At 32.2% G+C, this 15,969-nt stretch overlaps 1 protein-coding gene across 1 annotated transcript; it reads right to left on the reverse strand.

Moving 5' to 3' along the window:
* Positions 1-3,583: 3,583 nt before the first annotated feature.
* GPAT6 (glycerol-3-phosphate 2-O-acyltransferase 6) lies at positions 3,584-6,905 on the reverse strand. Its single transcript, NM_001328431.1, has 2 exons — positions 6,143-6,905; positions 3,584-4,674 (listed from the first exon to the last, which is right to left on the reverse strand). Exons 1-2 carry the CDS (start codon positions 6,761-6,763, stop codon positions 3,781-3,783), a joined length of 1,515 nt encoding a protein of 504 aa, NP_001315360.1. The 5' UTR covers positions 6,764-6,905; the 3' UTR covers positions 3,584-3,780.
* Between the last annotated feature and the right edge of the window lie 9,064 nt (positions 6,906-15,969).

Genomic DNA, 15,969 nt, shown 5'->3' on the forward strand with positions numbered 1-15,969 from the left:
CATGACCGAATAGGTCATCCTGGATCAATAGTGATGAGACGAATCATTGAAAACTCAAATGGACATCCATTAAAGAACCTGAAGATTCTTACAAATGATGAATTTTCATGTTTTGCTTGTTGCCAAGGCAAATTGATTACTAGGACATCACCAATGAGGGTTAACATTGAATCCTCTCAATTTTTAGAACGAATACATGTGGATATTTATGGACCTATTCACCCATCTAGTGGGTCGTTTAGATACTTTATGGTCCTAATAGACGCATCTTCAAGATGGTCTCATGTGTGCCTCTTATCATCTCGCAACCTGGCGTTTGCAAAATTATTGGCACAAATGATACGATTAAGAGCGCAATTTCCAGATTATCACATTAAGACAATTCGCCTTGATAATGCTGGCGAATTCACATCACAAGCTTTTGATTCTTATTGCGTATCGGTAGGGATAAAAGTTGAACATCCTGTAGCTCATGTCCATACTCAAAATGACCTTGCTGAGTCATTTATTAAGAGCTTACAATTGATAGCAAGACCTCTACTTATGAAAAGTGAGTTGCCTACTACTATTTATGGTCATGCTATCTTGCATGCAGCATCACTTGTTCGTCTCAGACCGACTCATTATAATAAATACTCCCTATCACAATTGATATTTGGCCATGAACCAAATATTGATCATCTTCGAATTTTTGGATGTGCTGTATATGCGCACCAAGATGGGCTCCCAAAGAAGGTTAGAAATATATGTTGGGTTTGATTCACCCTCCATAATTCGCTACCTTGAGCCATTGATGGGAGATTTATTCACTGCAAGATTTGCATATTGTCGATTTGATGAAATAAATTTTCTGCAATTAGGGGGAGAGAAAAAGAAACTTAAGAGTGAAATTGCATGAAAAGTTTCATCATTATCTCATTTTGATGCACGCTCCCTTGTGTGTGAACAAGAGGTCCAGAAGATCATCCATTTGCAAAACATAGCAAATCAAATGCCAGGCGCATTTACTGATTCAAAAAGGATAACAAAGTCACATATTCTTGCAGTAAATGTGCCTATTCGAATCAACGTCCCAAAAGGACCATCTACAAATGTCATAGCTTCTGAATCACAAATACGCCTGAAGCATGGTAGACCATTAGGTTCAAAAGATAAAAATCCTAGAAAAAGAAGCACAAAAAATGACACTACAAAAGAATCTCACGAAAAAATTCAAGATCTGATTAATCCTGATATTCCTAAAGAGATCAGTGAACTTTAGACTCAAGTAAATGAAGAACTCTCAATAAGTTTTACATGTGATGGGATAAGTTTAGATTGATCAAAAATCATAGTGGATAATGTTTTCGCATATGATGTTGCACTTAACATTATGCAAGGAAATGAGGATCTTGAACCTCTATCTGTCGAAGAATGTCGACAAAGATGTGATTGGCCAAAATGGCAAGAAGCAATTCAATCAGAATTAAATTCACTTGCTAAGCATGAGGTTTTTGGACCAGTAGTCCAAACGCCCAGTGGTGTTAAATCAATTGGCTATAAATGGGTCTTTGCACGGAAAAAAATGAGAGAAATGAGATTGTAAGATACAAGGCACGCCTTGTTGCACAAGGATTCTCTCAACGACCCGATGTCGACTATGAAGAAACATATTCACCTGTTATGGATGCAATAACTTTTTGATATCTCATCGATTTAGTTGTACATGAAAATCTTGAAATTCATCTAATGGATGTGGTTATAACTTACCTTTACGGTTCACTTGATAATGAAATTTATATGAAAGTTCCGAAAGGACTTAAAATGCTAGTATGTAGTTCAAAATCTTGAGAAATGTATTCAATCAGATTACAAAAGTCATTATATGGCTTAAAACAATCAGGGCGCATGTGGTATAATCGTCTCAGTGAGTACTTGATAAAACAAGGTTATATAACGATGACATTTGTCCTTGTATACTTATTAAGAAAACAACATTGGAGTTTGTTATTCTTGCTGTTTATGTTGATGACATTAATCTCATTGGAACTCCAGAAGAGGTTCAAAAGGCAATTGAATATCTAAAGAAAGAATTTGAGATGAAAGACCTTGGAAAGACAAAAATTTTTCTTGGACTACAAATAGAATATTTAGTAGACAGGGTCTTCATCCATCAATCTGCCTATACTGAGAAAATCTTGAAACAATTTTACATGGACAAAGCACATTCATTAAGTGCTCCAATGGTTTTCTGATCACTTGAAGTGAGTAAGGATCCATTTCGACCTCAAGAAGAGAATGAGGAATCTCTTGGTCCAGAAGTACCTTATCATAGTGCAATTAGGGCACTTATGTATCTTGCTAATGCTACGAGACCTTACATAGCATTTTCTGTTAATTTGTTTGCAAGATATAGTTCTTTCCCTACGCGAAGACATTGGAATGGAGTTAAACATATATTGCGATATCTAAGGGGAACTAGTGATATGGGTCTGTTTTATACTAATAAAGATAGTGCAGATCTTGTTGGTCATGCAGATGCAGGTTATTTATCTGACCCACATAAAGCTCAATCACAAACAGGCTATCTGTTCACATACGGAGGTACTACTATATCATGGCGATCTACGAAGCAGTCTATTGTCGCTACTTCTTCAAATCATGCTGAGATAATAGTCATTTATGAAGCAAGTAGAGAATGTGTATGGTTAAGATTAGTAATACATTTTATCAAAGAAAAATGTTGTTTGAAGTGTGACGTCAAGATACCCAAAATACTCTTTGAAGACAATGTTGCATGCATAGCTCAATTAAAACGAGGCTTTATAAAAGGAGATAGAATGAAACACATTTCACCAAAATTATTCTTCACACATGATCTCTAGAAGAATGGTGATATTGATGTGCGACAAATTCGTTCGAGTGATAATCCAACAGATTTATTTACCAAATCTTTACCGGCCTCAACTCTTGAGAAGATAATTCACAAAATTGAAATGCGGAAACTTAACCATCCGAATCGTGATTTTTATCAGGGGGGAGTAAAATGCACACTGTACTCTTTTTTCCTTAGTCTAGGTTATGTCCCACTGAGTTTTCCTAGAAAGGTTTTTAATGAGGCAACAAATAATGCGTATCAAAAGATATGTGTACTCTTTTTCATCACTAGAATTTTTTCCCACAGGGTTTTTTCTAGTAAGGTTTTAACAAGGCACAATATCTATGGACATACAAGGGGGAGTGTTATAAATCCATTGAATAAGTGGATAGTCCATAAAGTTAGTACATGAACAACCATTCATATTCACTAGGTTTCATAAACCTTTTTGAATAAGAACGTTTCTATTTATTATGATACTTAATATAGTGACTTTTGGAGTGATTTCTCACTCTATAAATAGGGTTGTTCATTCACTATTGTATGATATACATATGAAACTTACATAGACTTGAATAAGAAAAGTACTCTCCTTTATCTTATACTTCTTGTCTTCTTCTTATATAATATTCTAAGCTTTCTTTATAACAAATGTTACTTATTATATAAGTAATTAATTCATACCATCAATAAAAATGCATTTAAGAACACTTGTACATGTATATATCCCAATCAAAATAATATACATATATTAACCATATTATTGATAAAAATCATCATCATCATCATATGAATAATAATACAATATAAGCAATTCCCTTGTTACTTTTTCTATGTTTTCCTTTTCAATTCTCTTGATGAAGATTAATAATTAAACATTACACAATGAAAAATAACAATCCATTACATAGTCTAATCAATATTTATTTCTTCTCCTTCTCCTTCTCCTTCTCCTTGTCCTTTATTGCAACGCGACCGTCAGTTCCAGCAAGTATTGCATACTTATCTCTTCTTGTCAAATTAGTACACTCGAATCCCAATGTACCACCAAGTACCTTTTGAATATAATTAGCAACTTCAATCGCGGATTTCCCTCCGTTAGTACAATTAAGTTCAGGAGGGAGTTGATTCAGGAACGTAATCTCATAAGTCGGTCTTGGATTCATGAAAACAAAATAAGGATCCAATAATTTGTACCCTCTAACAGTTGTCCCATTAAACACACTTTGCTTAGTGTTGATTGCCACAGGTACAATCCTATCAGTCAATTCAGCAAAAAGTGCGCTAAATCTCAATAAAAACGGTTCCCTACATGTTGTACCTTCGGGACATATAACCAAATCACCTTCTTCAAGTAATTGTTTGATATGTGCTGCATCTTTCTCCCTCTCTCGAGATAACGCGACCGCTTTAATCGGCGATATCATCTCAGAAAATTTACTAATACTATAGGTAACACAACTTATTTTTCTACCTAGTGCAACAGCAGTAACAACGGGGTCTAGTATAGTTCTATGGTTGCACACAAAAAGTACACCACGTTGGCCATTTTTAGGGGGTGGTGGGGGTGTACCTTTTACAATAAGTTTAATACCAAGGATAATATAATTATATCTAACAATTTTTTCTGGCAAAGGAATATTAAGATATACTCTAAGAATTGATAGAATTATTCCTATTGGCATCCATAAAAATGTTAAAAGTGCCATAATTGGTGTAGGTCTTTGTACAAATCGACCTTCATGAAAAATTACTGGACTTAGAAGTTTATTTCTTGGTAAAGGTTCTATTTTTGATCTTGGAACCATGTACCCCTCCTGCAATAATAATATTTGAGTTAATTAAATGATAATATAACGTACCAAAATAACTACGCACTTATTTTGATTTAATTTATGTGACATAATTTGACTCAAAACAAAATTTAAGTGAAAAAGATTGATTCTTGAAACTCTGATGATCATAAGCATGTTATAACAATATAACTAACTTAATCATGTAAAAATGATTTTTTTCACACTAAATATATATGAGTAGTTGTGTTTTATTATAGCATAAATTATAGCATGATCTAATCAATCATGTGAAAATTATTTTACACTATTATTTAATAATATAGACATAGGTAGTTAAAATTATTTGGTCCCCTCCATGTAGATAGTTGGGAGAAAGAGTACTCATGGGTTTGGTGTGTAATTAAAATCCTTTTAGAGGTATATCTTAAATGAAAAATGAGTTGGAACGTAAAAGATGTATGATGACTTATCCATTTTATTTTTTTTGAAATAAATGTCATCAATATAACCAAGAATATAATAATCTTTATATTTTACTTTATGTGACCTAATTTTAATTCTTTACGCCTTTCTGTACGTAACATATGAGAGTAAAGCTTCTTAATTTGACATAAAATATTTAGAAATTACGTAAAATGTATTAATATAAATTATAATAATCAATAATTTAAAATATTTCAAAGACAAATAAAAAATATATTCAATTAACTCTTAAAATTTGAAAAATATGACCCAATGAACTATAATAGAGTGACAAACAATTTTTTTTTCAAGTAAATGTTCTTTAAAGGAACAACTACAACCAAACAAATAACTTAGGTAGGTATAGAATTAAGTCAAAAGATCAACCTCTTCTTCTGGTTTGTGTAATACAAATTTGGTGCTTTAATTTATTACAAACACTTTGAACGACTAAATTGGGATCATTAATCCAATAAATATAGATACAAAATAAAAGACAATTTTAGCAACAATTATTTAGTCTATAGTTAGTCTACTTATGATATCAATATGTAGTGGCGGAGCCAGAAAGAGTCTAGGAGGTTATTTTTTTTAATGTGGATATAGTAGATAATTTTTGGTACTTTCTTCCGATTTTTTGTGTGTTAATGCACATGTGTGGTTATACTTAATGCTAATAAAGATAGGAAAATGATTTAACGAAAACACAAAATTAAAGCAACCACGTGAACTAAAATCAAAAACATTGTTATAACTTCTTACCAACCCCATCAATAACTACTATAGATATTGTACTACCTATATTATTTAGACAACTTTGAGTGAAAAAGACTTGAGAAATCTAGTAAAATTAACAAAGTAGAATAATTCTTAACCTATCAAATTGTAAAGATAATTACATGTAACAGTTCATTAAACTACGAAAGAAAAAAGATGAACATAAATTCTATGATAATCCATCTTGTTATGACAAATAAATAGATAGTGCCAGTCAGTATATATAAGTTAAAAATATGAAAAATTTTACCTTGCACATGGAGATGAAATCGCGATCAGTCTCTCTATCTCCAAGGCCTACATGAGGTACATTTGTTCCAAATTCTTTAATAAGAGCATCCCTTTTATATTGTCCAACAAGAACACCAGGTTTTGTTACAAATCCAGTTGCACGTCCAGATTTTGTAACATGTAATTCAGTTCCAAGAACTTTATCAACACCTAAGAAATTCTTTGCAAAATGTTCAACCATAATTGTTGGATTCGCGGTAACAATATATCTCTTACCAAAAGAATTGAACACTTTCCAAGTATGTGGATGTACATCTTCAGAATAAAACTTAGGTAAAACAGCCCTAGAGACGATTTCGATGTCTTTAATCTTTAATCCAGCAAAGGATATGAAGATTAGGGTTTCAATTGCAATAGATTCTGAGATGAATATGTAAATGAAGTAAATAATTGGAACAAATAATAGTAGTAGTAATGCTCTTATGAGACTACCACCTTCTAAGGCAATAAGAAAGAAATATGGAAATGAACTTGTTGATATTAAGAGTGTTCCATCTAAATCAGATGCAATTGTTTGATTTGATCTATTAATTTCTTTGTTATATTTTGAGATTGGTTCAATATGGGGATGAGCACCCATTAGAGAGAATTGTATGATTGTTTGTTGGGTGGGGGGAGGAATTGAATGAGCTAGAGATTGTGTGTTTGTTGTATGAGATATGTGTGAGAAGTTAAGAGAAGAGAGGGGTTTAAAAAGACATGAAAAAAGATGGTCATGTTACAATTTTGTTGTTTAAGTCTAACCATGAATATGTCATGTGGTTGAAAATAAGTGGTTCTTTTATTTAAGGGTTTAATTGAATTGTGCGTGTATATATATATATATACGCTGACAGTGTAAAGAATTTTAGATAGTTTAGAGTTCAACTAGACTTATTGCGAAGATGAAATTACGTGTTACACTTTTTATCTCAATTAATATAACACTTTTTTGATCTTTCGTTTTAGTTGTTCAAAAGAGAAGAATGCATTTCGATATTTAAAAACTAATTTAACTTTTGAACTTTTTTTTTTCATTCGGAATGATTTTATAATCATAAAAATAAGTGCAACTTATTTTAGCTGGCAAATTCAAAAGTCCTTTTTTTCATTCTTAAATTACGTACTTTAGTCAAACACCTTCGCATAATAAATTGAGATTATAGAGCACCTCAACTTGATTCTATAAAACAAAACTATGCAAAAGGATGAATGCAATTCTTTGATAACAAAATTTATATTATTTTACTCCGAGCATTAATTAAATGTGAAAATGCATTAAAACTATAACTTTAGCAAGTACTAAATTTAAATTCATTATCTTATTATTACAACAAATATAGTTCGAAAAGTTATTAAAGTTTTTATATCTCATTTTTTATCAACTAACTGATATTTATAAGACTTCTAGTGTCGCCTGTGCAAAGAACTTAAACTCTTTATTATGATATCGAGAATTAAAAAAAAAGTTTTTTTTGTGTTTTTCTTGGGGGTGGGGGTGGGTGGGTGGGTGGGAGGGAGCCATTGTAAAGTTGTAGAACATGGTGTCCAAGTCCAAGTAATTGAAAGCCCATAACAATTCTATGTTAACATTCAATTAGCCTACTTTTTAGTTCTTAGACGCCGTTCTTGCCGTTCAATTATACATTTTCTCTCCCCTTAAAGCACTTTCTTCACTTAATATATCTTCAATAATTTCATAAGCCCATTAGTATTTGAATTATTATGTATACACGTACCATTTGGAAGAGAGGGGTGGGGGGTGGGGTTGACAAATTAAATTGTGAAAACATGACTTATTTAATTCGTTCAAGTTTGGATGAACTATTTATTAACTTAATCCATTTTTATCAGATTCGTTCTGTAAATCTGGAATTAAGTCTATCTATAGAAACATTATCAAAAAGTCATTTTAAAAAATTTAATATATTATATAATCTTATAAAGAAATACTTATAATTCTATGAAGTGCTTAAAACATAGCAAAAATCTATCATATAATATTATATTTATTAGAGAATATTTAAAGGTTATATTTTGCTTCATAAAAGAAAGAAAGCATATATTATATTCTCCCAAGCAACTAAATTAGGTGTACCAAGTACTTGTAATATATTGAACTTTTAACTTCCTTTCCACCAAAAATGTTGGCAATTGTTTTAGCACTATGACTTCATTGCATATACGAAAGAGAAAAAATATAAAAAATTTGAAGAAAAAAAAAAAGACTAAAGAAACAAATAATATTAGCTAATATAGTTAGATGTGACATACAAAAGGATTTTGTTTTCTTTTGATATAAACTCTCAACTAATAAACAACTATTGCGGTGAGAGAAATAGTCAACTTGAGAATTAATAAGAGAATTTTGTTTGGCAAGTTGTTGATTAAATTATTGTGCACCAAATCTAAAAAGTTAGATTCCTTAAAAACATTTTCAAAATACAAAGAAGAGGTTACAAAATACATCGATAACTCTTTAAATTTATTGATAGATTTTATTTAGACAGTCGTAAACTATAATCTGTTTTGATTGAGCAATATCTTACTAACCACTTCCAAAGTCAAGATTTTGATTATCTTTTTTTCACATGTTTTCAAGCATCTATTATATAGAGTTGTTTACCACTTAAAATTTGTTATTTCTTAAAATCATATACATTAACTTCAATAAGCGGTTAAACCTCAAACATATTTTAATTGATGTTGATGTATATAATTAAATGATCAAAGAAACATATTTTATATGATCAACTTATCTACATAATGAACGTTTAAAAATATAAGATGAACATATCTAAATAAAACACTTTATCACATGTTTATTAGGTGCTCGATTTAAATATTCAAATAAAATTCTTAGATCACTAAATTTAAGAGGTTATCAAAATATTCGGATAAATAACAAATCTAGCCTCCGGGATTTCCTGTTGACAATATTGATCCTATGCAAATAAAATATGGAAAGACAACATAAATGTGAAGACTTTTCTTTTTATAAATTTGTAAAAAAATATTTTTTTTTTATGGTTTAATAAGTTGGTCTTATTTGCCTCTTTTATTCAAAGCAAAAACATTAGTGAAGACTACAAGTTTCTGCATTTTGGTTAGAAAAGAGGAAACTCAATCTTCACAAACTTAATTAAGCCATGAGGAGAAAACCCTAATGAAGAGATGTTAGGTCACCAAACACCAAAGGTGTTAAGTAGTTCATTGAATAACTAGATTTCTTGTGAGATTGATGCAAACTAACCATGGAAGTATAGCTGTAAAAATAACTTTTACTTAAGGATTGTCAAATGCAGTACCGGACTCAGGATCGTTATTAAGGGGTGTCAATAATTGTAGTGAAAAATATAATTTTGAGGATATAGGGGCATAACTATCTTTTGTCAAGGGTGTCCGATTTTGAAAAATACACTATATTTATAATAAAATGACACTTTAAATAATTAAATAACACATTTTAGACATTCTTAAAAAATAATAAAGTTTCTTTAACTCAGTGAATTTAGTCGTTTAGCTCAAGCTAACTCCTTTGCAATCTGATGTGAGCAGGTTCAAATTCCTTAAATATGTTATTTGACTTTTTATTTATTTTTTCTTTTCAATAAAAAGTTAAATAAAATTTAAAAGTAATTATTTAATTTAAAGTTAATAAGAAAATCCTATTTATATATTCCATAAAGCTAGTAAAAGTGAAAAGGCTCCATATAAAATTTCTTTTAATATAACTTGCTTGATTTTACTATTTATTTTTTATTTTAGGTTGTTAGTCATCAGAAGTTCGCGAACTTTTGAAGCATAAAAGTTATGTTATCCTAAACTGAATTTTCTTTTCTTTTTTTCTTATTACAAATAAAACATGAACATTAAAGCTAAATATTATGTAGTTTGATTTTAATTTTTTTAATATATTTTTTAATTAAAATAATAAATCATTAATGCTACATAATTTGATTTACGAAATGAGTGCACTAATTCATTCAATTATTTTTCTCATCGTAAAATTTCTGACTACGCCGTTGTGAGGATAGTATGACTAGAACCCATAACTTTCAAGGATTTTCACAACACTTTAACCACCAAACTACATATTTAACTTATATCAAGAGGTGTTAATAGTTGCATATATCAAATCAAAATTTAATATGTGGACAATGTAATTTTTTAACAAAGAAGTACTGCTTGACACCCGTTTGGTAAAGATGGATCGCGACTAATCAAATGAACGAGTGGAATTAAATTTGAACTCGTCAAAAATGGACTAAGGTAATATATATGCAGGACGAAGGGTTATTGACCTGTTCAAAAATTACTGAAATGAGCTAATAACTAGGTGATAATCCATATGGCTTTATTTGTTTTCAACGTTTTATAATGACCCATTCTATTCTACTTCCTCTAGTCCATGTTATATGTTTCTAGCTTTTATATTTAGTCCAAAATAATAGTTGTTGACAAAAGAACATTTCCAATTTATTCTTATTTAAGTAAGTTAAATTTACATAATTAAGAAATTATATTTAAATTGATACAATTTAATGGAGTCTGTTTTTATTTTCCAAAGGCTGGATAGTTTCTTAAATTATATGCTTAAGTTATAAACATCATTAGGGATATGTAATATTTGGATTAAATCAAAATATCAAATTAAATTAAATCAAATCAAATTCTAATTTGAATTGATTTTGGATTCTTGGTGTGTGTGTGTTTTACGTTTTACTTGTGATATATATATATATATATATATATATATATATATATAAATTTTAAAAGTTGTCAATATAACGTTGTTTTGTTTGTAATTATTGACATAAACGATTAACCAAATCAAAAAAACTCAAACCAAACTAAATTTATTTTGGTTCGAATTGAATTACGCTTCTTCAAAACGAAAAATCAAAAATCCAAATGTGCATCCCTAAAATATCATCTAGTGTAAATCGAAAGGGATATAAATTATATATTTTTGACTCCAATTCACTCCTGGCCCTAAAATAGTGTTCAATTATGGCTTCTGGCAAGTTATATAATTTAGGCCTAGTTGAATTAGGACTTGTAATTTAAGGCTTAGTTAAATTATACAGCTATTTCAAAGTCATTTGTTTTATTTTATTTAGTTTTAGGTTCAATTTATATATGAGTTGGATTATTAAATTCAGAATTACTAATTAAGAATAGGATGATTTCAACGCTTAGGATAAAGTAAATTGTGCTCTTAGTGGTAGAATTAAGATTTTTATAAAGCAAGTTTGAGATATGAAAATAAATATACAAATAGATTAAAAAAGGTTTAACGTATGTTATATATATAATTTTTAAAAATTTATTTTAATCATATATAAATAATTATAATTTTTTATCAAGAGGATTCAGATAAACCTCCTACTTTAAACGGGACGAAAACTAAATAGAGGGGGTCTCGGTCAGCTTTACAACTCTTTAAAGTTATTTTTTTTCCATTCACGATTATATGTTTATTATTTCAAAAATAAAATTTTCATATTTATAATTTATTTTTTACTCAAACACTTCAAGAAAGCATAATTATTTTTCTATATTTAATTTTATCCTTGATACAAATTCCTTATTTCATTAATTACTTTTTAAAAGCTAATATTCAAATATTAGCAATATGAATATTATAATAAATTATTATTTAAATGCCTGCAAAATTTAAATTAAATTAGTAAAAATGAATTGACATAAATAGATTTTTTCCTAAAGCTAAATTAGTAGGTAAAAAGTAAAAAAGTTGTTATAAATGCTACCTACAACCTACCCAAATTTAAAAGGCTAAGATTAAAAAAAAACAATTGTATAAAAGAAAGAAGAAGGAAAGCAGATGCGAATAATTTAAGAATATAAAAGATACGTAGTTTTTATGAGTTATTCCTTAAAAGCGGGTTTATTTGGGTATTTAAATTAAAATGTTACCTCAGAGAAACAATTAGTGTTAGTTTTATGGATATCACTTTAATTTTAAAAAGTCATTTAATTTTTACTAGTCAATTGCAAAAATAAACTAGTTACTTTCATTTCACAATTCAACTTGTCATGATTAGCACCCATCTTAACCCTCGGTGGGAGAATCACTATGACCATCCAACTAAGTAAATAATCTAAAACTAAAGTATTTAAGTTACGAAAGCAAGTTAGATAAACTAAAACGATGCGTAAAAATATGCCTAGAACCTGAAAGTCAATTTATCAAAACTCTAACAACAAGTCTATGAACAAGGAGTACAACCCCAAAACTAAACAACACCTTAAATAATAGCTTGAGTCCGGAGAGAGTGGACTTAAACGAGGAGAACTCAAGACAGCCCGAAAGAACTAGCTCACCTTGAATTCAAAACGATCACCGACCTCCTAAGCGAGGTTTGTCAATAGCTGCCTGAAGATACTCTATACTCAACAAAAATAAGAGCAAGTGCAAAATCAGTACACAATCACCGTGTACTGGTAGGATCAACCGGCTATCTCAGTAAGTGAAACATATATAAGTAATTACAATAATATAACCACGTAACATACCGGGTATCAACAACATTGATCTACACAATCTTCATAGCATAAGAGAACCAAACTACAACCACTCTTAAAGTCTACTTGTGTAATGCATGAATGACGTCCAATTGCATCATTCACACTAAGTACAAGTCTTTAAGAAGCCATAAGATATAGTTCGTACACAATCACAAGTAGTTGTTTATCTCACAAAACACAAAGTCAAACTGTTAGCATGGCGGAACGTAGTAATTCGATCAAATTTTTATGTCGGAACGTGGAAATTGATCCCAATTAGCATGTCGGAACGTGGCAATTCAATCCAAGTTTATGTTGGAACGTGGCAACCGATCACAGTTAGTATGCCAGAATGTAGCAATCTGAGCCCAATCACACATCAAAATCACATACAGAATCACATCATCAAGATCATACAACAAGAGGTGATTGATGGCTTACAATTATTCGTTCATACACATTTAAATAGTGTGTGATCAATAATGTAACATAATCATACCTAAATGCATTATAATTCAACAATACAAACAATATCACACCAACATGAAATTACATGCATAACCTACCTCGAATTCAAGTTTGAATCCCCTAAGGTACTTGAGTCTTCCCTTTATGAATTCTTTCCGCTTGTTCTATGTCTAAAAAAAATTAATATACACAAGGATAAACAATCAAAGGTCTGATTTTTCGGATTATAACAAACCCAATAACCCTAGACCAAACCCAAGATCATAATACCCAAATTAGAGCTTTTTCACAATAATTCTTAATCAAAACCCTTCTCCATCGATAATAACCAAAGAAAATAGGTTCTACGGATCGAAAAACAAATTCGGGGAGTCAAAATTTTACTTTTAGCCTCAAATATAGTGAAAACCCTGTTAAGAACTTGTCTGGGATCGCCTGCTTAGTCCTAAAAGTCAAAAAATATCGAATAGGGCCATCTTAGGGTTTATAAGCGACTTTAAAATCCGTCTGTCGCGCTCCCGCGGACCCATCCGATGGCTCTTTCAGCTGATGACCACAGTCTATTGTGGCACAGTCGTCTGGGTCACCCGTTTACTCAAATAATAAATTCTTTAATGTCTCAATTAGGTTTTTCTTCCATTCATGTAAACAATTGTGACTCTTGTTCAATAGCTAAATCTCATAAATTACCTTTTACTTTATCTGAGAAGCGTACAACTGCACCTTTTCAACTTATTGTCATGACTTTAAATTACCTTTTACTTTATCTGAGAAGCGTACAACTGCACACTAGCGGCCTAGACAATTGCTAAATCTCATAAATTACCTTTTACTTTATCTGAGAAGCGTACAAATGCACCTTTTCAACTGGACCCATCCCACACAGCGGATCCACCTTGGTGGTCATGGCTGCCGCCGCCCAAGAGAAGAGAGGGAACGATCGGTGCCTAAAGAGAGAGAAAAAACCTAGAGAAAAGAAGATCTAGGTTTTCTGGCTCTTGACACCATGAAGGAATATTGATTGTGTTGAAGTGTTAACCTGATAAGGGAATATATGAGAGATATATATAGGAGATATAGGAAGGAGTACTTATCCTAATAGGACTAGGATTCGTACACACTAAATACTAATATTATTTAATACTATTTATTTAATACTATCTGTTATTATATCCCCCCTCAAGCTGAGCTGAGCGGAAGCGAACGGAAGCTTGGAACTGAGGTAATCGTGTTGTCGGTTCGGGAGAGGCTTGGTGAGAATATCAGCCGGTTGTTCTTCAGTGGGTACATACTGCACAGTCATGGTGCCGGCCTGAACTTCATCGCGAACAAAGAGACAATTGGTATCAATATGCTTCATTCTAGTGTGTAGGACGGAATTCTTGGCCACACAGATGGTTGATTTGTTGTCACAATAGAGAGCAGGAACAGTGTGAGCGGCGCGGAGTTCGCGAAGAATATATGTGACCCACATGGTCTCAGCAGCGAGAAGAGCAAGGGCGCGGTATTCAGCTTCAGCCGAGGACCGAGAGACCTTGGGTTTTTTTTTGTACACCAGGAGATTAGGTTCGGCCCCAAAAAAAATGAGAAACCCTGATGTAGATTTTCTGTCATTTTTATCATTCGCCCAATCTGAATCTGAGAACCCCCGAAGCTCCAAGTACCCGGGTCGAATGAGTAAACCACGACCAAGAGTGCCAAAAATGTACTTGAGAATGCGTTTTAGACAATGGTAATCATGTTCACTTGGTTGATGCATGCGCTGAGCAACTTGGTTGACAGAAAACTGGATGTCAGGACGGGTAATGGCCAGATACTATAGAGCCCCAATGAGGCTGCGGAAGTGGGTGATATAGGCAAAGGGGGTGTCGGCTCCATTCATAGACGAAGAGACTGCCATCGGTGTTGGTTGACTAGTGCATTTTTCCAGTCCAGCTTTCTGCAACAGATATCGAGCATATTTTGACTGATGAAGAAACAAGCCACTGCCTATCTGAGAAACCTCCATTCCCAGAAAATAATGTAACGGGCCAAGGTCCTTCATTTTGAAGGTAGTATGCATAACTCAAGTGACATCCTGAATGAGAGCTGCAGTAGAGCCTGTAATAATGATATCATCTACATAGACAAGAAGAATGACTGTACCGTGTGCTGAATGTCGAGTAAACAGACTCGTGTAGTGTACGCAACACGTGAAGCCGAGTCCCTGGAGGAACGTTTTCAGACTTGTGTACCAAGCACGGGGGGCTTGCTTGAGCCCATACAGAGACTTCTGGAGTTTTCAAACATGTTGAGGGAAGCGGGGATCAACATAGCCCGGTGGTTGTGTCATGTAGATAGTTTCATCAAGCATGCCATGAAGAAAAGCATTGGAAACATCTAACTGATTGATGAGCCAATTATTGCGCACGGCGAGTGACAGTACCAGGCGAATGGTTTCCTGCCGAATAACAGGACTGAATGTCTCGGAGTAATCAAGCCCATACTCCTGATTGTAGCCTTTAGCAAACAAACGAGCCTTGTACCTGGAAATACTGCCATCTGCATTGTGTTTAATTTTGTACACCCATTTACAGCCCACTGGGTGCCGCCCATGGGGCTTAGGTACAAGAACCCAAGTTTTCTGATCAGTCAAAGCCTTAAACTCGTCATCCATAGCATGACGCCAATAAGAATTTTTTGAGGCAACAGAGTAGGTTGTTGGTTCACTATCGGGAAGGGGTGTGTTTGGTAGTATGGTAGCCTGAAAGGTTTTGGGTTTAAAGATACCGGCTTTGCCACGAGTTAACATGGGATGGGTATTGGGGG

This window comes from Solanum lycopersicum, chromosome 9 (assembly GCF_036512215.1).
Source record: "Solanum lycopersicum chromosome 9, SLM_r2.1".
In the NCBI taxonomy this organism is placed as follows: Eukaryota; Viridiplantae; Streptophyta; class Magnoliopsida; order Solanales; family Solanaceae; genus Solanum; species Solanum lycopersicum.

Bases quoted from the DNA above. Each gene is read 5' to 3' on its own strand.
- GPAT6 (NM_001328431.1), bottom strand. From the start codon at position 6,763: ATGGGTGCTCATCCCCATATTGAACCAATCTCAAAATATAACAAAGAA. The intron at 4,675-6,142 runs GTAAAATTTTTC...TTATTATTGCAG, and splicing joins ATTTCATCTCCATGTGCAAG to GAGGGGTACATGGTTCCAAG.